At 36.6% G+C, this 26,552-nt stretch overlaps 1 protein-coding gene and 1 non-coding gene across 3 annotated transcripts; one reads left to right on the forward strand and one right to left on the reverse strand.

The window, feature by feature from the left end:
* Positions 1–1,946: 1,946 nt before the first annotated feature.
* On the reverse strand, positions 1,947–12,321 carry LOC128860274 (protein pelota). 2 transcript variants are annotated; one of them, XM_054097692.1, is made up of 2 exons: positions 12,258–12,321; positions 1,947–3,255 (listed from the first exon to the last, which is right to left on the reverse strand). In XM_054097692.1, exon 2 carries the CDS (start codon positions 3,250–3,252, stop codon positions 2,083–2,085), a length of 1,170 nt encoding a protein of 389 aa, XP_053953667.1. In that variant the 5' UTR covers positions 3,253–3,255; positions 12,258–12,321; the 3' UTR covers positions 1,947–2,082. The 2 variants fall into 2 exon arrangements, with proteins under 2 accessions (XP_053953667.1, XP_053953668.1); XM_054097693.1 differs by lacking the exon at positions 12,258–12,321 and adding an exon at positions 11,718–12,144.
* An 8,877-nt stretch (positions 12,322–21,198) lies between these two features.
* Trnam-cau (transfer RNA methionine (anticodon CAU)) lies at positions 21,199–21,271 on the forward strand. The gene has a single exon. It is a non-coding gene; the product is annotated as a tRNA-Met (tRNA).
* Positions 21,272–26,552: the final 5,281 nt, after the last annotated feature.

The raw sequence follows: 26,552 nt of genomic DNA on the forward strand, positions 1-26,552 counted from the left end.
AAAGCTCTTTTCTTCTTGGTGCAATTGCTAAAAATGTCGCAAAAATTAATACAAAAAGTACTTCCCTAAATGTTTATACTCACTTTGATTATTTCCTTTTAATATGTAGTTTTAACTTTTTTAATCAATGCATAAAAATAAATGTCATGCTAACTGAACAATCGTTTGCTGTATACTAACTTTTGTGACATAAATTTCGCTAGCATCAAAGACAAAACAAAGCGTGGATAACGGTACCTAAAATTTACAGCTAAATTAAGGCGCATATGAAAGCTTATCCCAGTACACAATTACCATGTGTAAAATATTTCAAATACATATTAAGGAAAGCGTTAGCCTCAAACAATTCCATAAATCAGGCTCCTGTATACTTATTTATGTTACTAACTGTAAGTTCTATGATACTTAAATTACATTTGATTCCAACTTTAGTCTCGATGAATAAAAATTATTCAAAATGTATATATGTACATGTAAATCATTCAGCAAAAATTTAGTTAAAAAGGTTTAACTGAAAATTTATATTTAATTGTGTTTTTTTTTTGTTTTTGTTTTCTCATTTTATTCGGTCCACTTTTGTCAACGCTCAAACGTTTGAATGCATATTGCCAAAATACTTAATTCCATCCCGAAAAGGAATGCATAAGAACATACACACATAAGTAGTTGAAATGGGAAAAATTATGTTATGGTTGTATAGGTTTATGGATGAGAATGTAAAAGTTGCACTGCACGTACCAATCCCATTTAACTATAGGCAATGTGAAAACATATACACATATACACGTGTACTATTCAAGTATAATATGTGAGTGTATGAACGCCTTTGTGCCTAGTCACAAGTACAAGGTACTTTATTTCAGTTCAGCGTACCGGAGCGCAATACACCACCAGGAACTCGAGAGCCTATGTAACGGCAAAAACCGATTCTATGCACAAAATTGCATGCGTTTATTCGTACATTTCTATGTGTGTACATACATAGCACATACATATGTGCATAAAGCCGCCATGGCATTGAATCTCGCCTTCATGTTGTCGCACAGTTCAACAACCTTTGACTTTGAGTGCGCTGCGCAGCGAAGATATCACGAGAGTTCTATGCGCAATGCACCCGACTCGAACCAAACGAGGAGTGTCGAGCATCAAACGTTAGTGCAAAAAATTATTCGCTATATTGTAGTGCATTACAACAAATAAATACGAGTACCTATGTGTTGTAGAAACTAAACAAATAACGAGAGGCAGGTAGAGAGTGATTGTGGAAACTGGAAGCAAAGCTTTATAAAAGTTCTAAAGCGTACATGTATGTATACATACATACATACATAGAGTACTGTGTAAAACTTAAGAAACTTTTAACTGAAGCCAAATATTAAATATTTAGTATATGTGTGTATGTATGTATGTATTTGTTAAACTTATATTTTTGCTAACAATATGCAATTGTAAAGGGTTTTCCAATAACAGGTTTTAGGTGTTAAACAGGAGAGATGATTAACGATTTTTTATGGCCGGAATTGGATGGTATTGATCTGGACAACGTTTATTTTCCACAAGACGGCGTTACGTGCCACACAAGCAACGAAACCATTGATCTTTTATCAAAATAACACCTCTTATTGGAAAACCCTTTATTATTGAGATCGGATTAAAAACACACCAACTTTCTAAATGTTAAAACTAAAATTCCATCAGACATCTGATGTTATAAGCTAAAACTCTCATTGTCTATGAGTTTGTTTAATTCCAAAAACTCATAGACAATGGAACACAACAGTCAGCCCGAATTTTTCCTAGCAAAATGTGCGCAAGTACTCGTATATAAAGTTCTACCGGCAGTCGAGTTTTCAAGTGGGTCAAAGACTTTCTTTATGAGTTGATAGTCTATGCTTCATGCAGCACATATTTATGAATTTAAGCGAATCTCAAAATAAAAACCTTCATAGGCGTTGGTTAGTAGGCTTTATTGCTAATTAAAATAATTTAAATATGTTTTGATTACAGATCCATTTCCTATTTACTAATTTATTCAACATATATAATTATATATGTAAACGCTCATCAAACACTACACAAATTTTATTCCGAAGCGGCAGAATCGTCATCATCATCATCTTCCCCACTGTCGTCCAGTTCAGGCATGGGAAAGCGTAACATAGCTGCTATGCCGGTCAAATTGGCAAGTTGTTCTCCTGAGATATGCATGCTTGAGAATATTTTCACTTCACCACCGGCTTCGCGCACAGATTCAACTAGATTTACGTATTCCTTACGCTGATTGACATCTTGACAACGGAATAGGTTATCCGATATGAGCAAAGTTTCTATCGCCATCGCTTTGGCCGCCTCCATCACGTGTTTTTTACCATAAAAAGCTCTCGCTGGCTCAGAATGCAGCATGGTGTAGAACTGTTCCAGCACTTTCACCTCTCTAACCGCTTTTGTATCGGATATTTTCACCATTACACTGGGATCTTGCAGCACTTCTTTCAGCGCTTGCTTGAAGCCCGAAGATGAACGCACAAGTACAAATTTACTTTTATTGTCTAGTAGTATTTTGATATCAGCTTTGACCGCTTGCTGGAACATATATTCGAAGAATTGATCACGCACAAAACCGGGCGATGCTATCAACACACATTTGACTATATCAAAATTGACATGCCTCAAAATGCCCTGCATGACGCTTTCGTAGAACTTCACCAATCCCTTCTCGTGCTGTTGGGTGTAGCCTTTTCGCTTGCGCGGGATTGAGACTTCAATTTTACTTCGCACCAGTGTCATGCTAGCCGTAATCAGACATAAATACGCCAGACCCTCTTGCATTACAACTGCTGCTAAATCCGAGGACTGCACCGGGTCGCAGGCCATTTCGATACGTTCCAGAGCGATTGTGTCCCATTCTGCTTTGCGCAACTCAAATTTTCGATTCAGCTCCAAATCAAGTGTGTGATAGGCGCCCATCTTAACGTATTGGTTCTCCTCAATATTGCGTCCCTTCAAGCGTAGCATGCAAGCTTGTGTATCAAAATCGATGGACTCAACACTTATTGTGAGTGTAGTGCGCACACGATTGCTCGTCGATGAGCCTGTCACCGATTCATTTTGCACCTTCCGTATAGTCGTACTCCGCACTTGATCGCCTTCCGCAATCAAATTGTAGGTGTGCCACATATCTTCGGACTCTTCTGGTATCAGGGTTACCGAACCCTGTGCGCCTTTATCAAAATTCCTGCTGACCAGCCTCATGTTCTAGGTGAAGTTGCGAAAAAATAGAAATCGTTTAGAAAGTATGAAAAATATGTGGTTTTCTTTTTATAATCAAAAACTCGCGCCAATTACTCTAGGCTACACCAAAAGTCGATCTCTTGCAAAATTAGGTAAAGGAGCATCACCGACTGACAATTTAAACAAATCAAAGCTGTAGAAATGGTCTACAAATCTCGTGTTTTTATGACCTCGGCCAAACTGTGCGTGAAATGGATCCCAGACAAAATTAATTAAACACAGCGACTATAGTTTTTAGAATACCAAATAAAAAAGTTGTTTGCCAAAATTAAAAATCATAGTCAGTGCACATTTTATGCGGGGTTCTTTTTAAGAACTTGTACACATGAATTTTCCGCATTCAATTTTCACGGCAGTCCACTATTCATTTTATTATAGAATTATTATTATTATTATTTTTTGACTTCTTAAATAAAGAATACTTTTAATTTGAAAACAAATACGTATGTGAAAAGCAAAGAAGGAAATAGAAAAAAATTATTTTACTTGGGGTCAGGGCGAATTCATTAAAGGCAGTGGCACTAGGTCAACAAGAACACTTTGTTTATTAGAATATCAGTAGAAAGCAAAGAAGTGATTTATTTGTGTTATTTTAAAATGTTCATAATAACTTTTTAATTTAAATTCATTACAAAATTTCAATTTGGAAATTACAAATTTTAATGTAAGGCGCATTCATTAAAAGTGGTGGCACTAGACCACCACCGTTTGATTGTCAAAGCAAAGTATTAGCAAAGTAGAAAGCAGAGAATGAATTCGCCTTGTAGCCTTCTGAGCTGACAGCCAATTGGACACGGTGAAAGAAAAAAAGAAATCAGCTGATTTACCGATACAGCCTTTTATAGATTCGCCTTGAATAATATTATACAAAAAAAAAAATCAGCTGATCTAATGCTACCACTTTCAATAGCTTCGCCTCGATTCTTCTTTTTCTTGATTGGCGCGATAACCGCTTACGCGATTTTGGCCGTGTTTAACAAAGCGCACCAGTCGTTTCTTTCTCGTGCTAACCGCAGCCAGTTTGAAACACAAAATGAAGCCAAGTCCTTCTCCACCTGATCTTTCCAACGCGGAAGAGACTTCCTCTTCCTCTGCTACCACCAGCTGGTACCGCATCGCATACTGCGAATTTTAATGACTGACGAGGCATATTTTAACCTCTCTGACAGCGTGAATAAAAAAAATTGCCGCATTTGGGGAACTGAGAATCCACCCGAGATCCATGAAACGCCTTTGCATGACCGGAAAGCAACTGTTTGGGCCGGCATTTGCGCCAAAACCAACATTGGGCAATATTTTTACCGAGAAAACGAAACGGTCGACTGAACCGATATCGACGGATGTTGGCTCATTATGTCTGTCCACAAAAGCGTGATAAAGGTTTAGACAGTTACTGGTTTCAACAAGACGGTGCGGCATGCCACACTGCGAATGCAACAATTGAATTTCTGCAATGAAAATTCCCGGGAAGTCTAGTATCAAAAGGCGACATCGACTGGCCCCCAGATCACCAAACCAAATAAAAATACCCCACTTATACAAATCAGTTGTTTTTTTGAGAGTTATTAAATGTTTTCATACCGTCATAAAAGATGGCGTACCCTTTACACTTGACAGAAAAAGTATCCGTACACAAAAAAATGAAAGCAACATAAAGGGTTTTTCAATAAGGGCGGGTAGATGTAGAGAATGTCAATCGTGGCGTTTGCTGTGTGGCACGTAGCGCCGTCCTGCTGGAACCACATGTCGTCCATATGGTTCAATATGGGCCATAAGCAATTGGTTATAGTCGTTGTGTAGCGCTCGCTGTTGACGGTGACCGCCTCACCAACGTTGTTTTCAAAAAAGTACGGACCAATGACGCCGCCGGCCCAAAATCCACACCAAACGGTAACTTATTGGGGATGCATTATCACCTGGTGAACCTTGTGTGGATTGGTGTCGTCCCGTATACGGCAATTTTGTTTGTTAACATAGCCATTCATCCAAAAATGCGCCTCGTCACTAAAGATGATTTTTCGCCCAAAACTGGGGTTCTCTTCCAAACGATTCGAAGCCCAGGCAGCGAACAAACGGCGTTGTCTATGGTCATCAACTTTGAGCTCCTGGGTCTGTTGGATCTTGTACGGGTGTAGGCCCAAGTCCCGACGCAAAATTCGCCAAGTTGAAGTCTGCGAAAGGCCAAGTTCTTGCGCACGGCGTGGAATAGACTGCCTCGGGTTCTGCTGTACACTTTCACGGACCGCGGCAATGTTCTCGGCTGATCTTGCGTTCCTTGAACGTACAGGTGTTGGCTGATTGTTTACTGACCCGGTCGTCTCAAATTTGGCCACCAAACGTTGAAGAGTCGACTTGGAAGGGCCACCACGTCTACCGAAAAGTGGGCGCAATGCGCGCAACGTTTGCGTTAATGAGCACTCATTTTGATAGTAAAGTTTTATCATTTGAACGTGCTGTTCAATCGTGTAACTTGCCATGATGATTTGGCATAAACAACTGAATAATAAATAAAAGATTTGACAGATGTCACCAAAACCAAATGGCTGCCACAGGGCGCCAAAATCGACCCGCGCCAATTGAAAAACCCTGTATTAAGAAATTCATTGTAGAAAACAGTAAAACGTTTTAAACTTTTATGAGAAATGTTTAGTCAGTCATTTTTCTACAATATCTATACATTTTTTCCTAAGTACAGCTTTAAGGATTAAATTTCACAAAATAAAAATAAAAAACTTCACTTCAATGAGGCAGAAAAAGGCCGTATACATGAAAACAGAGATTCCCCGCAGTATGCAGTGGCATATTTATATCCAATAACGGGTATTATTTAGTTTGTAATTGATTTTGCTGTGACTACAGTGCTTTGGAGTTATTTTAAAGTTTTTGTGTACAAGAAATAGCGATGACCCTCAAAACTAATGACTAAGAAAAGTGAAAAATTATCCTAAAACTTACATAGAAATCAAAGCAAATCTTTCCTCGAAATTAGGCAAATCCTCGGAAAGAAGTCACCCTTCTGAGCAGTATGTAGTGCAAGCATACAATACAAGTGATTCAATTGTGTCAAGCCATATAGCAATAAGTGAAAAATAATTCTCGAACTATGGCTCCTGAAATATGTAAAAACATTTCAAATTCTTTTTGCAAGCATGTGCACGACGATACTGTACGTAAAATACTTAAAAAAAGATGGGTATCGCGGAGGTGTAGCACGCAGAAAACCGTACATATCCGACATCAACAGAAAAAAAACGCATGAATTTAGCAAACGAATAACAAGCGAGTAACAAGCCTCCAGAATTTTGGGAGTTTTCGGATGAAAGTAAATATTGCATATTTGGCATTAAAGGAAGAAACTAGTGTGGCGTAAGAGCGGTACTGAGCTCGAAAAAGAAAATCTTGTACCAACTGTGAAGCATGGCGGGGGAGGTGCGATGGTCTGGGGTGTATGGCGGCGAAAGGAGTTGGCAAACTCTTATTGAAATATTTTAAAGACTAGCATGATGCAAAGCGTTCAACAGTTGGAGCTTAGTGATGATTACTGGTTACAGCAGGATAATGATCCTAAGCATCCGGTATATGGCAATCAGCATGTTAAGCTCTGGTTGCTGTATAACACAAATCCCCAATTGCTGTTTGCAAGCTGTACATATAATCAATTTTCTTATGAAAAGCAGCAAACATAATAAAAGGAAAGAACTGCACTTTCAAGAATGGATTTTATTAGTTTATCATCATAAAAAGGTTTAAAATAGAACTGTGCCAATAAAATTATTGAGTTGTGCAGTGTTGCCAACCATTTGCTCTTCGCAATAAGTTTAGTGTTTTTTTATACCCAAAATGCGAAAATTTTTAAGTTTGGTAATATATTTCTTCCTTTTTTTTAATTTAAAGCTACCGAGACTGTATGTTAAAAAACAAACTGTATTATTAAACAAAATAATATTAAAAAAGATCATTCTGAGAAAGTTTTAGTGTTAATTTAAATTTTGGTTTGTTTTAATCTTTTTCTCTCAACTCTTCTTAGCATTGAAAACCTTTTTACACATTTTAAAAGCGTTTGAATTTACTGAATACGAATTAAAACCATAGAGGTGTAATCGTTTCTTCCGGTCCTCAATCCTTAGTGGGACTTAGGGCATCAAGAGGTGTATTCATAGTAAAAATAAGCAAAAAAAATACCAGAAAATACTGAAGAAACCATAACGACATTTTTACAAAAAAGTAACTTATCTTGTTACATAACCTCAAATATAGCAAAAAAGTCGTTTTCTTAATAAAATAGCTTCTCTTAACAATAAACTCATACATTAAATTGACACAACACATTTATTTAAAAAAACGCATGTTTTAAAAACAATTTGTCCCGCATACAAAGTTCTTTAAGTAATTCAATAAAAATTTGGTATTTTATTTTCTGTATATGAGCATTTTAGTGCGTAATCGCGGGCAATGTGACCAGTTGTTAAAAAAGAGTAAAGTTATATTAATAAAACTGAGTGAATTATTGAACTAATTCTTAAAAAATGGATATTATAAAATTATATACATTACATTTTAATTAGAACAGGCTAGAAGAATGTCATGAAGAAAGAATTAAAACTGCGAGACTAAATAAGAAAAAAATGCTAAATCAAGTTACGAAAATGGTAATCTGGCCATACTGGTGCTAATACGACGTCACTCATTGTCAAAGAGGAATAGCAAAGATAGCAAAGTAACGGTACCATAGGCGCCATCTCATTATCCTTTTCATCATGGGGTGTATGAAGACTTTTGTCCACTACTGTATGTACGTACATACATATGTACAGTATCGGACGAAACATTTGCAACTAAAATGTGGGCAATGAAAACTTTCGATTGCTCAGCCCTTATTTGTTTGGAACCTGTTAATTTCACTTTATTTGTAATAAAAGATGTTGATTTACGTAAATAAAACAAATTTATTCAAATTCAACAGTTCATATCTTAAATTTAAAAATCAAATGTGTCCAACACCTGTATCTAATAAGACAAAACAATTGCAACTAAAGGAAATGAGTAAACTATTTTTATTAAACTTAGTATTTCGTGGCAAAACCATTGCTCTGAATAACGGCTCTGCATCGTCTCGGAATTGAGGCTATCAAATTGTCAACTATAGTTTGTGGTATATTTCTCCATGCCTCCAGGACTCTTTGGAAAAATTGGTCAGTATTTGCCACATTAGTCCGATCAATTTTCTTTTTTACTATTTCCCATAGGTTTTCTATGGGGTTAAGATCTGGGGATTGTGGGGGCCACTCCATTATGTCCACTTTATTCCTCTGGAACCATGCTTTCAGGACCTTCGCCGTATGCTTCGGGTCATTATCCTGGTGGAAGACCCACTTCAAGGGCATTTCCCACTCAGCATGTGGCAGCATTACCGATTCCATAATGTCCCTGTAAACGTACTGGTCCATTATGCCCATAATACGATGGAGTGGTTCCAAACCAGCAGCAGAAAAGCATCCCCAGACCATAATGTAAGCACTATGCTTAACAGTCTTTACACAGTATGATTTTTGAAGACGCTTGTTACGTGGGCGTCGAACGTAGGATACGCCATCACTTCCGACCAAATTAAATTTGGATTCGTCGCTGAAAAGAACAGCTTTCCACTTGCTTAATGGCCAATCTATGTGATCCCTTGTGAACTGCAATCGTTTTTGTTGGTTACGCTTACTAATAAGCGGCTTCTTTGCTGGTCGGTACGTCCGTAAATCAGCTTCAGCCAGGCGACGACTGGCAGTTTTTGAGCTGATTGGTAACCCAAGCTCCTTTACCAATTGGGGGGCACTTCTAAATGGATATTTTTTTACCTCTCTCGCTATCAGTTTGTCAGTTCTTTCATCCGTTTTTCTTGGTCGGCCTCCTCGATGCACCACCGCGATAGTTTTGTTTTTTATAAAGCTCGCAATAATTCGAGAAATTGATGACTTATGAATATTATATTTTATGGATATATCTTTCTGGGTCATTCCTTTGTTATATTCATCTACAACACGCGCGCGTAATACTTCACCGAACTTATTTCGAGCCATTACTTCATTTAACTCAACTTTACAAAAAAAATTGTGTTATCGCCATAAATTCTGCACAAAATTGATGTTCACAAATTGACACGATTAAACTAAACTCAGAACAGTTAGAAAACAAAACCAAGCTCAAGCATTTTTACCGTTATATAGCTAAGCTCACAAGGTTGCAATTGTTTTGTCGCTCATAGTTGCAAGATAATTTAATTTTTTTTTAAATACAGCTACAAAAAGGAAAGGATCTTGAAAAGATTTTTTGGAAAATATTACTCAGATGCTCTAGTATCCATAGCGTGAAATTGAATTGCAATTGAGTGAAGAATGACATTATGACAAAAAATAAATGGAAGGCTGCATTGCAGTTGTAAATGTTTTGTCCGATACTGTAACTAATATAACGGGTGATTTTTTAGCTATTATCTTTTTAAACAGTTGGTTTAAACAGCTGACGCACGAGCTATTGTGACTAAATTTAGAACCAAATTTACATTATTGGGCATCAAACCACCAACAACGCTTACGTAGAGTGTGACCTGAAGAAAATATCCAGCCAGTGTTAATGAGAACCATCAATTATAGATTCGTCGCCGTTCGCAGCAATTGGGTCTCTGTTACTCAACAAAGTAGAAAATTTTGCGAAAGGATTTAGGTGTGAAGCCTTTCAAAATACAGCTGGTGCAAGAATTGAAGGCGAACGACCTCCCGCAACGCTGAATTTTTGGTGAATGGGCTCTTGGAAAGTTGGCCGAAGATCCACTTTTTTATCGAACAATTGTGTTCAGCGACGAAGCTCATTTTTGGATCAATGGGTACGTAAATAAGCAGAATTGTCGATTTTGGAGTGAAGATCAGCCAGAAGAATTGCAAGAGCTACCAATGTATCCAGAAAAGGTCACATTTTGGGTCGGTTTATGAGCTGGAGGTATCATTGGGCCGTACTTCTTCAAAGATGCTGCGAATCGTAACGTAACTGTGAATGGTGAGCGCTACCGTGAAATGATATCCACCTTTTTTTTTGCCCAAAATGCAAGAGCTTGACTTGCATAACATGTGGTTTCAACAAGACGGTGCCACATGCCACATAGCACGCGTAACAATGGACTTGTTGAGAGGCGAGTTCGGTGAACATTTTATTTCACTTTCGAGACCTGTCAATTGGCCACCCAGATCGTTCGATATAACGCCTTTAGATTATTTTTTGTGGGGCTATGTTAAAGCTCATGTCTATTCAGACAAGCCTGCTTCAATTAACGCATTGGAAGACAACATTAAAGCATTTATATGTGAGATACGGGGCGAAACATTGGAAAGAGCCATTTGAAGCGCAGTCGCGGTCAACATTTGCATGAAATAATCTTCAAACATTAAATTATGTATATGGGCTGTACTATCGATTTAAATAAAAATTTAATGCATTTTTCTGAATTTTGCGTGTGTTTTTTTGAAAAACTTTTCTATAGCTCTTAAAAATCACCCTTTATAAAATCTGAAAATAAATATTAGGAAATCCGAATCCTAAGCTTTTTAAGATTTGTGTATTGTGTACGCTGTGGAATTGTCCACTTGTGGAACAACAACAAGACGCTCGCCCCAAATAGGAGGAGGAACTCAGCCAAACACCCAAAACGAGTGTAAGCTGCAATTACATATACATATGTATATGATACATACATGTAAACATATACACAGCCACAGCCGACATAATAGAAGCATGACATTAATTACTTTTCTTTTGTTTTTTTCTTAGTTTTCATTAACTGCGTACATGCACTTCATCTTCATTCTAGAAGAAATGTCGTATTTAATCGGAAGTTTCCAACAGTGTAGCTCTTGCATGTAAGACGAGTTGCAAGAAATCACTTGACAATGCCACCCGAACGCTGAATTCTTTAGTCCAATAGTTTATGGGCATAAATTTGACTCGATCTGCATTTTGGAAAAGCAGCGTTTAATAGAAAAAGTCCGAGGACTTTCTTCAGCTCTACTAAAGTTGAAAGAGGGTAGAGAAATTTAGTTTATCAGCTTTATACCGGTTTAGCTACATTAACAACACATCAAATTATTGGGGCTTCCTCAAACGAATGCCAAGTATTCGTAGGTAATTCAAACGGGAAACTCAATAACCTCCTGCATGGTCTTAGCCGCTGTAGTAGCTTATTTCTTTCATAATTACTGCGGAAATTGCGTATATCATAAAAATAAAACCGTACTTATGGTTTTTGTGCTTTTAATAATACGCTGGTAGGCACTTATTTCGCACTCAATACGAGGTGGTTTATTTTTAAATAAGAAGCTTAAAAGCTTCCCAACAACAACAACACAAAAGTTTCATGCTTGTCGCAAGAATATTTCACTCGCACTTACGTCTCTTCTCTAACGTTCTACACGATTAATAAATTTTCTTCCGATTCTAAGGACTAATCTTTGCACTGAATTTTGATTTTATTTGCCAAAATTCTTAATTCCATATTTTACATCTTACAATCATATTTTCATTTTCCAAAAACAAAAAAAACACAAATTTTAACCAATTACTCTTCACATGCGTCAATACACCGGCAAAAATACAAGACGACTGAGGCAGCAAAGGCAGTAAAGGCAGCAGAGCACATGGATGGCTTTTCAAACACCCGCATAACAAAACCAAAATGATACTCAAGTACACAAGCAAATAAAAATCCATAACACATGCACACTCACATATGCACACATGCTCATATACAACAAAGGCAAACTAGCAAATAGAAAAATGCACGCACAACTAAGATGTTATCAGTTAAATAATCCACGACTCTGTTCGCACATTTTACAATCCACATTCCAGCCACTGTCGGTAATCCAAAAACTTCACTCTAAAGTAATGGCGCTTGTTTCAGTAATATATAAATATAATTTTATTTTTACCTTTACGCTGGTTTTATCACTTCACAAAATGTTCTTGTCAACAGAAATGACAGATAGGCTCTGCACTGAATGTCATACACAACAGCAGAAGTTAGCAAGTGCTGCCATATCACAAGTATCTAAAATTGGCTTGCACTAAAAATCGATAAGTTGGCTAGATGAAGTTATCGAAAAGTATGCGATACAGAAAAATGTTTAAAATGAAATTGTATTACGTGTTGAAAAATGAGAAAACAATTCTTCTTCACATAATTTTGTCTCTCATTTTCTAAAATATTTATTTAACTTAAGAAACATCTTTATATCCGCAGAATATTAAAATGAGTTTAAGTTAATGAGTCACGCATTTTTAGGAAGTTTTTCATTTTGTCCTATTTCTCTTAGACGTTCTATAGAAATTCGGAAAAAATATATTTAATAATTGCTTCTTAAAAATAGTATACGTATAGGGGGAAGGGGGAAAAATGGGGACAAAAGTTTAGGAAACTACAAAACCAGCGAGTGAAAATACATTGGGTATATTTATTACAAAAAAAGTGCGTGTAGCGTAGTACACATAACAGAAGTGAAACTTTCAAGGCAGACAAAGAAAGAGGGAGAGACCCGAGAGAGATAGAGAGAGAAAGATTATACTATATATCTAAATAAATTCACAACATTTGCAGAGAATACAAATAGATAAAATTTACAAAAAACTATACGTTGCTCGCTCTCTCGCTCCGATGTACAATATTAGCGTAGCATTAGAGCCGTGCGCACAAATACTCTCTCTCGCTCCGATGTATTAGCGTGGCGTTAGAGCCATGCGCTATAACGTGCATAGACAAGGCACGCACATGCGCAATACTATCTATCCTACTCTAACAATATGTTGCCCTCTTTCGCTCTACTATAGTAATACGGTGTTAGTGCTGTACGTTTACGCGTCACTCTCTTTCTCTCTCTGTTATACTCTAACGCCTAGTAATAATGTATACGTGGTTCTGTCTTGCTCCTACAATACGAGATACGAGTAACGTCGTACGACTTAGACTAGCGCCTTAGCCTAGGAGTGGGCGAAAGGACGAAGGACCGCAGAAAAGGGAGACGTGAATAGCCTAAAGTGTATCTAAGATATATATAAGGTATAGCTTTCTCTCTCCTTTTCCTCTACGTTATATCTTTTTTCTCTCTTGCGGAACGATAATTCCCAAAACGTTGCATGGCCTTGGTATTTTACTCTCCATTCTCGCTCGTCCATCGACGCCTAAGAAGTTTCACTTCAAAAAGTTAAAGATATTTTATATCACTTATACTCGTACTTAATTGGAAGCCAAACCAACGAGACTAAGATGGAATTAATATGAAAAATGAATGTCCGTAGATTAGAAAAAGCCTTTGAAATGGCTAGCAAACTAATTCAGTGCATTTGTTCTTTTTTATAAAAGTCAAAAAACCCCATTTCTAAAAGTCCTATTTTGTATTTATATTTTCGGCACTATATTTTTATATTGCTTACTATTAGAAGCCCTCTAGTATATTATTACCAAACCAACGACACCAAGGCGAGATTAATACGAAAAGTTATCAAGTTATTGTTTGTAGAAAGGAAAAAGTCATTGAAAATGCTAGCAAATCGATTGATTGGATTGTTTTTTTTTTTTTCTTTATAGAAATCAGAAAAATCCCTTTCCTAAAGTCGTAGTGAGCTCCAAATTTTTTATACCTTCAAGAAAACTGCACTCGATATCACGGATTGACGAAATTGGCGCATTTCAGATTATCTTACCTTACGTTTAAGCTGGGACGGATAAACCAAAATCAGATGATTCTCGTGCTAAAAGTACCAGGATTTTAAAATTATGAACTCCGAATTTGCAACGATTTAAGGTTAAACCATTAAGATCATTTGGTAGTCATAACAATAACATCAGAAACATTTGTAATAATTCATATTATTTTGTCAGGGAATAATATTGTAGGACCATTGCATATACCACCTTGATCAAAAAGTTGTCGGAATATATTCAGAATACAAGTTTAGTCCTCAAAAGTGATGTATTCCCCTTCAACTGTACCGCGCGTATGCCAGCATTGTGTCCAGCTCTCGAAACATTTCTGGAACTCTATTTTCGGTATGGCCATCTGAGCCGCCTTCGATTTTTCCTTTACTTCCTGTGGGCTATTAAAACGCGTTCCCATAGTGGTTCCGCAGAAAAAAGTAGATCAAGCAGAAAAAAATTGCATGGATACATATCAGGTGAGCTTTATAACTGTTGGATTGTGTTCGTTTCGTTCTTGGTCCAAAATTCATGGTTACTGTAAGCACGGTTCGACTGTGCCATATAATGTTGTAAAACCCACTTAGTGCCTTTCCACAAATATCTCATGACGCCCAAATAATAATACTTATTAACTATCTGACCATCTGGCGAAAATTCGTGGTGTACATCGTTTTCTTTTTTGACTGAAAATGACGTGGTTTTTGGGTTTGGTTTGGTTCATTCGGAGCTCTTTACTCACTCGCCTACAAAGCTGATGTCTGGATTGCATGACCTACTTATAACCACGTCTCGTCTCCAGAAATGATGCGTTTGATGAGTGTTAGATAGGATTCAGCATGAAAACATGTCTTTGGTGATATCAACGCGATCCCCCTTTTGTACGAAATTCAGATCCTTTGGAGCTAACTTTGTAGCAACCCAATGCAAATGGACCCTGAACGAGTTCATTCATCGTTTTCAAGTTCTCTGCTAGCTCCCCGATGGTTAATTTGGGGTTATTGATCAACTTTTCTTTTCACATTCTTTTCTGTTTTCATTAGTTTTCGATGTCAACACCCTTCCCCTACGCTTGTGGTCCTCAATGGACTTACGATCTCTTCGGAAGCATTCATGCCTGTCGTAAACGGCTGTTTTCTTTAGAGTATCATTACCGAAAAAGTTTCCCAATATTTCTAAAGTTTCCGCACCATTGAATCCATGTTTAACGCAAAATTTAATATAAGTTCGTAGTTGTAAATTCAAATCCATTTTTAAGCTGTAAAAAATAAATTTATTCAAGACGACCTAACTTTTACAAATGTCAAACGATGACGAGAAAGTTGGGGGTAGAAATATTAATCACAGATGTGGAAATATAGCAAAAAAATAGAACTCCAATCAATTCACTAAAAGCGTCGTTCGGCAGTTGTTCCGCGAACTTTTTGATCAAAGTGGTATTTTATTGCCAGTTGGCATAATACAAAATTGAAATAAACAAATAAAAGAGGGAATAAAATTATTTAACATGAAAAAAGCGATTGAAACGAGATAATCCAAGTCAAAAGTGGGCTAAGGAAAATATTGAAAAACTTGTTTTTGATTGTTACTTTTAGCTGCATAAGGACTATCGATATCGATAACTATGGTGGAGCAGCTGAGAATAGCAAACTGTGTTGGCACTTCTGCTCAGTAAGGTTTGCCAAGTCTCGAATTGAATGAATTGTTCAATCATCGGCCCTTATTATTATTATTTTTTTTTTTTAACTCTTTCCGGCGCACTGAAAAAAATCGCTAAAAATTAAACACAGAGATTTTTTTATTTCATTTATTCGAGACATTTAATGAAGAAAATGTAAACAAAAAATGTTTATCCTTGCAGGATTTTGTACAAGGATGTGGTACAATTTTTATACCATCCCGCATAGAGTGCAAGGATTATTTATGAAACTCATTGAAACAAGTTTTTGTTTTGCTGAGGCAAAGTGGCACATTACAAGTTCAGCAGGTCCACTGAGTCCTTCTTTGTCCAACGTATCTTAAAAATTACCTTTGAATCTTATCATTGATTCGTCTACTGTAAGGTACTCGCCAGGATTGAAGCACAGTTTGAAGCGTTCTTGCAGCATATCCAAATATGGTTGAACTTTGTAGAGTTTGTTGAATGATGGTGACCCTCTTTTTGGCATTATAGAAGAGTCGTTCAAATGCAAATTGCTTAAAATCCAGTCAAATCTTTTCACGGGCATTATTTTAGATATATAGCTATCGTTCAGTTCTGGGCGAAATTACCAGTAATCTCGATAACTAGCCGGACAGTTCCATAGAATTTTGCTTACTCCACTTGGGTGACCCAAGCAGTTCACGGTTTCTTCTTAAATCAGCTAGAGGAACTTAAGTTGTGCTTAAGTTTTTTAGCCATTGTCATTTGCATACGTATATACCGCGCGGTGGTATACTTTTTGTACCAGGAACTTCAAACACTTTCCACACTAAGTCTTTTGATTATTTTTATTCCACTGGCTGAGTAATTAATTTATAAACACTTTATTTTATTAAAATTGTAGGAAACCGATGATGCACGTGCTTTTATTTACAAAATATGATAAATTCTGAGTAACACTTTAATACTTCAATATTCTACTCATTTTGCGCATAAAAAACATATATATTTATCTCTTTCAAACACTTGTTATATTTTTTTTTTAGAAAATCTAAGCTTACATTTGCCTGTATAAGTGGTAAAAGAATTATACCAATGCACATAAAATGCAGGAAAAATGTTTAAATAAGTGGTATAAATTTTATACCAGCGCCCCGGAAAGAGTTAATGAGGAAAGAGGCGCCACCACACTGCATGGAATAGAGAATTTTTGTTTCCAAAAATTAATCAGCTAAACATCAACGTCATTTGGTTCCAACAAGACGACGCGACTTGCAATGCAGCAAAATCAATTTGGTAGCAACTTTCTTTCCAGAAATGGTCCTGTTCACTGGCTCACTCTTTCGTGCGATATAAAGCCTCTGGATTACTATTTATCTACCTGATTATAATAAAAAAAAAGGAATTTCAACAATATCCTTGTAAGCTCTCAAGTTTTAAGTGGGACAGCTCGTCCAGCACTTTCCAATTTCCCATTTTCTTTATTTTAGCTTTAAAAATTCATTTACAATTTAAAGAATATCTTTTCAATATTTTAAGCTTAATAAGAAGTATAAAAAGTCCCTATAAAGTCAGTGAAGTGATGAGCGTCGAACGCAAAATGAGTAAGAACGAAAACTTTCTCGAAATACGTTTTTCTCTGCGCTGTCGAATATAACTCAAAAAGTAATCAAAATATCAACTTAAAATTTTACAGGAATATTCTTTAAGATGTCGGTCTTTGTTTGCGCCTCGAATTTTATATTAATTATGACTAAAAATATTGTTTTGGCCAATATGTTTATATAACAATTTTTTTTTTATTTTTTAGTTTTGTAATTTTTTCTTTTTCACTTAAAATTTTCTTTTTTTGTTAAAAATAGGTATGTGCAAAGCGGAATAACTTATTTTAATGAACATTTTTTGTCTGATTGATTTTAGTTGATTACAATAGACGGTAAATACAACGGCGCAAATTAAACCACCAGTTGCAGCGCCGCCATTTTTTAATTTTTTTTTTTATTTAAGGCACCTTTCTGGTCTAGAATTTCGACAAAGACGATTTTTTTTCATGTTATGATAGTTTATACTTTCAAAAATATACGAGCTAATTTTTAACGGGACCGGTTTGGAGTACGATTGATTTGAATTTTTAACTTGTTATTGAGTAGACTTGTGGCTCTCTCGTAACAGAATTATAATTTTATTATCAATTTTTCTATTTTTTTAAATGCGAGAACGTGAAAAAGATCCATTTCTTTTTTTTGTTTTTCCAATAAACAGATAAAATATTTAGAAAAAACTTTGTTTTTTTGGAAATCTGCTACCCACCATAGCGACATATCTCCGAATCGACAATATCGACCGAATTTTTTTTTTCAGACGTACCTGAGCAGCCCAATCAGTTACGCCAGTGGCATGTGTTACGTCAGTGGAAGAAATTTTTTTTTTTTGTTGTCACTGAAAAAAAAAATTTTTTTTGTAAGTAAAGAATTGATCTAATGAATAAAAACGATTTTCAATTGGTACCGATTGTTTTTCTTCAATTTTCAAACGCCTTCAGTTTTCACGTCTGACCAGAAAGACCTTAAAAAAAATGTTGTATATTCATTTAATCTAGTGATCACTTGGCTGTTTTATCTACAGGCTCGCCAACCTACTGGCCCTCTGATCCAAGAAAAATTCCTGACCTTATTGTCTTTTGTGTATAAAGGGATTTCGAGACATATGCTATCCGTTGCAGAAAATTTTGATCTAAGCTCGGATCATTCGCCAATTCTTGTCACTGTAAATACGCTACCTGAGACCACAAAGACGCAAAGATTAGTAACTTTGAAAACTGACATTGGCTATTTTCATCAGTATATGGATGCTCGTATCCATTCCGATATGCCCATTAAAAATGGATTCGATCTAGATACTGCCATAGAGTCCTTCACTCAGCTTATTTATGAAGCTGCGTATCAGGCTACTCCTTTTAATCAGTCTCATGCCCAGCACAAAACTTTTCCTCCATCTCAAATAAGAGACATGATTAGACAAAAGCGCAAATTACGTAAAATTTGGCAGACAAGACGACTACCAAATGATAAAAAGAAACTTAATCAAGCCAGCAAAGAACTAAAACAAGCTTTAAGCGATTATAAAAATAAGACAGTTTTGGAATTTCTCAAAAATCTCAATGTTAATAAAAACAACGAACACTGCTTATGGAAAACAAGGAAATATTTAAAAAGGCCAACAAAAAGAAATGCCCCTATTAGAAACGCTGATGGCTCATGGTGTAAAACAGATATAGGAAAAGCTCAAGCATTTAGTGAATACCTGAAAGAGACCTTCCAACCACTATCGCTAAACAGCTACTTGGACAATGAAGAAGTTATGGATTTCTTAGATATCGCCTGCCAAATGGACCTACCAATAAAACGTATATCTCATTTAGAAGTTGAAGAAGAGATAATTAAACTGAACAACTCAAAAACACCTGGATATGATGGAATTGACGCAGAAACGATTAAATTGCTTTCTGAAAAATGCATTCAATTCTTGACAATGTTATTCAACCAAATTCTCCGGCTTGATCATTTTCCAACCTAATGGAAATGTGCGGAAATTATAATGATACCCAAGCCGAACCAGCCAGAAAACGACATTAAATCATACCGACCGATTAGTTTGCTGGCGACATTCTCCAGAATATTTGAAAGAATATTTCTGAGAAGAATGCTGCTGGTTATTGAAAGAGACAATATTATACCCAAGCACCAGTTTGGATTCAGAAATAAACATGGAACAATAGAACAATGCCACCTAGTTGTTAGTATAATCACTGATGCACTAGAAAACAAAAAATATTGCTCGGGAGTATTTTTGGACAGCAAGTATTCGATCGGGTGTGGCACCCAGGACTGCTTTACAAATTAAAAAAACATTTTCCTTTGCCATTCTATCTAATGCTAAAATCGTATTTGAGCGATCGCTGCTTCTATGTAAAACACAGGAATGAGCGTTCCGAAATACAGTGAATTGAGGCCGGAGTGCCTCAAGGTAGTGTGCTGGGACCTGTCCTTTATACGATATTCACTTCTGACTTTCCAACGACTGATGAAGTTATGATTGCAACTTTTGCTGATGACACAGCATTATTATCACTGGGCGAAACTCCAACAAGTGCTACATTACATATTCAGCCCGAGCTGACGAAAATAGAAACATGGATAAAAAAATGGAATGTTAAAGTGAACACCGACAAATCTGTTCATGTGACTTTCACTACCAAAAGAGAAAACTGTCCTCAAGTATACATAAATGCCACACCTATTTCCCAGAAGAACTCAGTAAGATATCTTGGAATGCACCTAAATCGAAGACTTACGTGGAAGGACCACATTAAAGCAAAGCGCCAACAACTTAAAATAAAGACAAACAAAATGTACTGGCTCCTTGGAGCAAAGTCTGAACTAAGTCTTGAGAACAAAATCCGATTATACAAAGCGATTTTAAAACCAGTCTGGACATACGGTATACAGCTGTGGGTCACGGCGGCCAATTCCAATATCGAAATTCTACAGCGATACCAATCAAAGGCACTTAGAATGATACTAAATGCGCCGAACGAAAGTATACATAGTGACCTTGAAATTCCCTATGTCAAGGAAGAAGTGGGAGACTATCCAATAGATACTTGAACTTCAAACTAAGCGATCACAGCAATACTCTTGCAATATGCTTATTAGATGATAGTGAAGAAACAAAACGACTTAAAAGGTTTCACGTCCTCGATTTGCCTTTTAGAAATCAAGTATTTATGCTCATACATATGTACATATGCACACCAGATATATTTGCCATAATTGTTAAGAAAACCAAAAAATTGAATTGAAGTAATGCTACAATGAAATATGTTTTAAATTTATTTTTATATTCTGCTACTTGTAAAAATTTATCACATTTGCTGAATGTTAACATGACAGATTGCAAATAAAGTAAGTAAGTAAACAAAAAAAAAAAATATTCATTTAAACATGAATATTAATATGCAATTTTTTCAAAATGATAAATATTCTCAGTTTTTCGAAAAAATTTTTGAAAAACTCATTGTCTGGAGGAGCTGCCCCCTTTAAACAAACAAAAAAAAAACACCTGAGCTTATAATTTTTCCAGCAGTTCGTTTATGGTAGAACTGCGTCCACTGTGTCATCATAATCTTCTCTGTTCAGAAAAACTTCTTATTTATCGAAATCGCGCACACTCTGACTTTCATCTATCCATTCCTCAAGTAAACAGCTGTGATTGCTTCTGATTTGCAACAGCCGTTTCAAAATGGCTAACAAAAGTCCTTCGTGATCAATGATTTGTTAGTACATAAATTTTGCAATACTACGTGTGCAAGCCCTTATGTTTCAATTTTTCTCTACAATGAAAATGTTGTTGCTATTTGAAAAAATCTAGATTCGATATGTTGCTTTATTTTGCCATGTGGCAATGCTTCGTGAAATTTGTTAGAACATTCTAATACTGAATCCGGTTGAATTACATACTCTGACAGAATTAAAATACAGCCTCGGTGGCGCAGTAGGCAGCGCGTAAGTCTCATAATCTTAAGGTCGTGAGTTCGAGCCTCACCCGGGGCATTCGATTTTTTGTGTTTTTCTGTTTCTTCTCTTTTGTTTTTACTTTGTTTTCAATATTTGTTAAATCATGTTATTAATTGCCTAGAATGTTTATTACTTTTTTACAACGACAACAACTGTAAGCGGTGGAGCAAAGTGTTGGAATGTTAATTTCGCAAATTAATTGCACAGCAACTGTTGAATTGATGAAGCATATGGAATGTGTGTGTGTGTCTGCGTATGGATATATGCATTACCCTCTATACATGGATTGTCGCATGTGGAATGTGTCACACCATTTGTGGGCAATCGACAGGTGCGTCGTGCGTTTGCTCTACTCTTATGTGTGTGTGTGTGTATGTGTTACATCGAAAATGCAAATGCCAATTAATATGCAAACATAAAATAGATTTGCCATTAAAATGACTGCTATTAGACAACTACACTCCGAAGAGCGCCCCCGATGTTAACGCTTCGGAGACAAGTTGACTTCATTAAATTGGTTAATTACGGCGATAAATCTTAGGCATTTACAAATACCCGATGCTTAGCCAAAATTTATGTTTTCTCCCTTTTTCAATTTGAAAATGAAATACGACAATTTACGGGCGCTGGTGTAAATGTTTAAGTTTGTCATTGAGTTTGATTAAAACGGGCTGTTAAGTTTTCAAACTTATTGATGCCGAAAACCTCGTTACAATGTTGCTTTTTTTTTTGAACAAGTTGTCGGGCTAAGAAAAAAGTTAGCTTGTGGATTACGCGATATTCGCTTCAATTTTTTTTTTCTCTACTCAAATAAACTTTTGAATTGCTTTTAATTCCTCAAAAGTGCCGAAATGCTACAAATAATTCATTTACAAATTGAACGGTATTAAAATACAGTAAAAACTCGATAATCTGGACGCCTCCTCGAGCGCGTTCGAATAACTGGAGTGTTTGGACGCATCGAAACTCGATCTCGTTCGAATAACTGGAGTGTTTGGAGATACATACGAGAGCGGGTCAATAACTATCCGTGTTTGATGACAGAGGGCGTACCTGAAAGAAGTTTGTGTTAGCATCGTGTGCTGCCATCTATCAAACAACGGCAAAATAAGTTTCAAACTGATTGGTAGGTTAGTTTGGATTTGGCAGCTATTCGAGTAAGACGCGTTTCGTGATTTTCGCTAAGATGGAAAAAGGGCAGCACGTTCGGTGATTCGCTTTTTGTTTTTGGATGGGGAAAAATGCTAGGAGATAAAAGCAAATTTGAGTGCTGTCTATGGTGACGTTTCGCCATCTATGACCACAGTTAGATATTGGTTCAACGAATTTAAACGTTTTTGATGAGGAGCGACCAGGACACCCGGCAGACGTGGCTACCGAGGAAATCCTTCAAAAAGTATACGACATGATTCTCGCTGATCGACGAACGAAAGTTCGTGAAGTAACAGATCCATAGGTGTGTCGACCAGAACGGCAATTAATATTTCACATGATAAGCTGGCGATGAAAAAATTATCGTCACAATGGGTGCCACGATTGCTCACGGTGGACAACAAGCGGATGTGGCTGTGAACTTCGAAGCAGTATTTGGAGCAATTTAAGTGAGATCCGAAGGAATTTTGTCACCGTTGATGAAACCTGGACTCATCATTACACACCAGAAACTAAGCAACAATCAGAGCAATGGCTTTCTCCGGTGTTACGCTCCAAGGAAGGCGAAGACCGTCCCAACGGCCGGAAAAGTCAGGGCAACGTTTTTGGGGTGCGAAGGGCGTCATCCTCATAGATTTTTCAGAAAAAGACAGAACGATCACTGGAAAATACTACAGTGAGTTATTGGACCGATTTCACAAAAAATTGAAGGAGGCATGGCCACATTTGGCGAAAAAGAAGGTTCACCAGGTTAACGAACCAGCGAAACTCATCCGGAGTTGTCGCCGCCAAACTACATGAATTGCTCCTGCACCCTCCGCATTCATACGATCTCGCTCCCTGTGATGTTTTTTTGTTCCCTAACATAAAGAAATGACTCGCGGGAAAAAAATTTAGTTCAAACGAGTAAGTCATCGCCGAGACGGAGGCGTATTTGGAAGAGTTCGACAAATCTTATTTTTTGGAGGGGTTAAAAAAACGGTCGGAGCATTGGAAGAAGTGTATTTTTCTAAAGGTCCCCTTTATTACAATAAATTAAAAAAAAAAAAAAATGGTGCCTTCATTTCTAACACGGGTACTTATTGAACCCCCCTCGTAGGTCTGTAAAAACTTATTTTATTACATTTTATTTTATTTCCGTACAATTTATTAATTTGTTTTTATTATATTATATTTATTATTATTATTTATCATTTATGTTTTATTTTATTAGACTATGAAATATAAGAGCATAAGAGTTAAAATACTGTTCTGAAATTTGACTTTAGTGGACTCAGTAGTGGAATTCAGTAACACATTTTAACGATATTCGCATTGTATCTCTCCTTCAAATTTTAACGATTTCGCTATTCATTTCATAACGAAAATCGATAAGACAAAATCAGCTGTTTTGGTTGAAAAGCCTACTATCCCGAACTAAACGACAACAATTTTGTTGCGGCTAAATTAAACGAGGATACAAAAATTAGTAGTTTGAATTAAAACTGTGAAATTACATTAACAAAAACTTATTGAAAAAACGGGAATATGTCTTCTGAGTATTTGGCTTATGATTTATCGTGTAGAGAGGAGGCAGCGAGCGCTCGAATAGTAAATCGACGTTCACTTTGAGATCTGAAAAATTCTTTCCATTGGACTGCAGTGGAATCGTCAACTTAGAGGCTCTAGAATAACAGCGATTTTGACTGAAATTAGTTTGAAACACAGTTAACCCTTATATCTTCTAGCTTATTTAATTCTAAATCCTGCTTTTATGTTACTAGGTTACAGTTGTATTACGATTTTTTTATCAACGACCTATAGGTGAGCAATGGGGAATATCCAAGAGACAGTCGCCTGTTAGCCGTAGAGTTCAGATACAATCAACCGCTCCATGTTTTGTGCAAAGGTGAGGTTTCTTATGACCCAAATGGAGCGACAAGCGCAAAAGAAATTTTCGAACGAGTTGCTGGGCTGTGGAGTGCCTTTTTTTAGGAGCTCTCGAGGGGAAATAAATTTTTACACGGACGGATCCAAGCTAAAAAATATAGTAAGGTATGGAGTTTTTTCAAGAGAATTAGGATTAGAATTATCTGTCTGACTTCCGGACTACTGTAGCGTCTATCAGGCAGAAGTCTTTTCCATAGATGAGGTAACTGTGTACCTTAACATACACGCCGTAACAAGAACTACGAAAAATATCTTCCCGGCCAGCCAGGCAGCCATCAATACAATGGAAGCAGTTATAGTTAGAGTGCAACATCTAAAACTACCTGTTTCATTGCAAAGCCTGGTTTTAGATGCGCTCCAATTACCAGGTTAGTACTGTACATATGTATATGTAAGTATGTACATTGTAGCAACATTTATAAATAAGACTTAGAAGTGTATTAAACTGCTTCTTGTTACTGCAACTAGCGAAAAAACCGTACGCCGAGCATTCGTCCCTTTAATTAAGCAACTGAGGAGATAAACATCTCTGAGATTTATTGCTGTCAAGTTTATGATTGTCGCTACATCTAATAACACACATTTTTATTGAACAGTTATACAACCCAATAAAACCTTATTAGCATTAAAAAGAAAAAATTGTACTTGTAAAAATAGCAGTGAAATAGGTAGTATTGGATACAAATTTTGTAGGCCACTTTAAGTTAAGTTAAGTTATGTTAATTTGGCTGATGAGCAATGATTTCACGTAGGGCAGAACAGGTCCTAGTGTTGCCAAGAGAGTGCATGGTTGTATAGGTTTCCGGTTCTACTTAGCCGAAAATTAGTCTTAAGAAATAAAAAAGTGGTAAATTTGTGTCGGATCTAAATGACGTGGAGAGCAATACGAGTTTTGCCGTTTGGGGTTTTGACGAGTTTTATAGCTATGAGTCGCTATGATGACACACATTTACCCAGAAATGGGCGTGGCACATCCCAGTTTTTTAATTTTTCTTACGTCGTATTTTTTTTTTTTTTGGGTTCATTATTTGAATCAACAGAGATATTAGGTTTTTAATTTTTTTTTTTGTTTTGAAAAAACTGTTATATGACAGGTAGGCGGGTTAGTGATCGATTTCGCCCGTTTTCAATACCAAACTATTGGGTTTAGGAATAAGTTCGTAGCGTTTTTACTGAAAACTTTTATTTAAACAAAAAATAATAATTATATCAATAAGCTTATCAATTGTATATTCACCTCTCGATCAATTTGTTGATGCCGTTTCGCCAAAAATCGCATAGTCTGGTGTCAAAGAAGTTATTGAGCCAGTTTTTAAGGGCCTCTTTGTGATCGAAGGTATCGCCCTTTCATGGTTTGACAGGGAGCGGAAAAGATGGTAATCGGTCTGTGCTAGGTCCGCGCAATACGACGGATGCTGAAAGACCTCCCATTCGAATTTTTGGAGTGAGGCTTTAACGACTTGTGCAACATAGGGTCTAGCGTTGTCCTGGGTTTGACCATGTCCATCAGGTCTTTTCAGTCGACTAGCCTCATTCACGCGATGTAGCTGTCCAATGTAGAGCTTCTTGTTAACTGTGGGACTTTTTTCGGGCATTTCTCAGTGCAATATGCTCTCCCAGTCCCACCAAACACATACCATCATCTTCTTTGGATGAAGATCTGGCTTCTCACTCGACTTTGGCGTATCTCCTAGAGCCGCTCACTCCTTTCTTTGCTTCATATTGATGTATAGGCACCATTTCTCATCTCCTGTAACGATTCGGTAAAAAAGCGTTGTTTATAACCACGTGTTGCTCGATAGCGGGCGAGATGCTGAGAAGCCATTTGAAGGCGACTTTCTTTGTTTTTTTTTTTCATTGAGCTCATGAGGCACGTAGGCTCCCAATTTTTCTGTTAATCCCATTGAATGAAGCTGATTGAGAATCGTTTCATGATCGCAGTTCATTTTTTCCGCCAATTATCTTCACAAGACATTTAGAGAGTTAAAATCTTCTAAAAAATTATTTGCCATAAAATTTCACTAGGGTCACATCAAAAAAAATATTTAACATATTTCTCTCCGATATGTATTTTAACTTTTTTTTTTCATTTATTCTAAAAACACTCAGGCAAAATATTGCAAATTTAAAACTGCCATAGCAAAGAATTTGGGGTTTTACTGGTCTCTCATCCAGATTAGGAATCATTCCGCCCTCAAATTGTTGCACAGCCTAATTGGCCTTGATCCGTCATGCT

The sequence above is a fragment of the Anastrepha ludens genome, chromosome 4, assembly GCF_028408465.1.
Source record: "Anastrepha ludens isolate Willacy chromosome 4, idAnaLude1.1, whole genome shotgun sequence".
In the NCBI taxonomy this organism is placed as follows: Eukaryota; Metazoa; Arthropoda; class Insecta; order Diptera; family Tephritidae; genus Anastrepha; species Anastrepha ludens.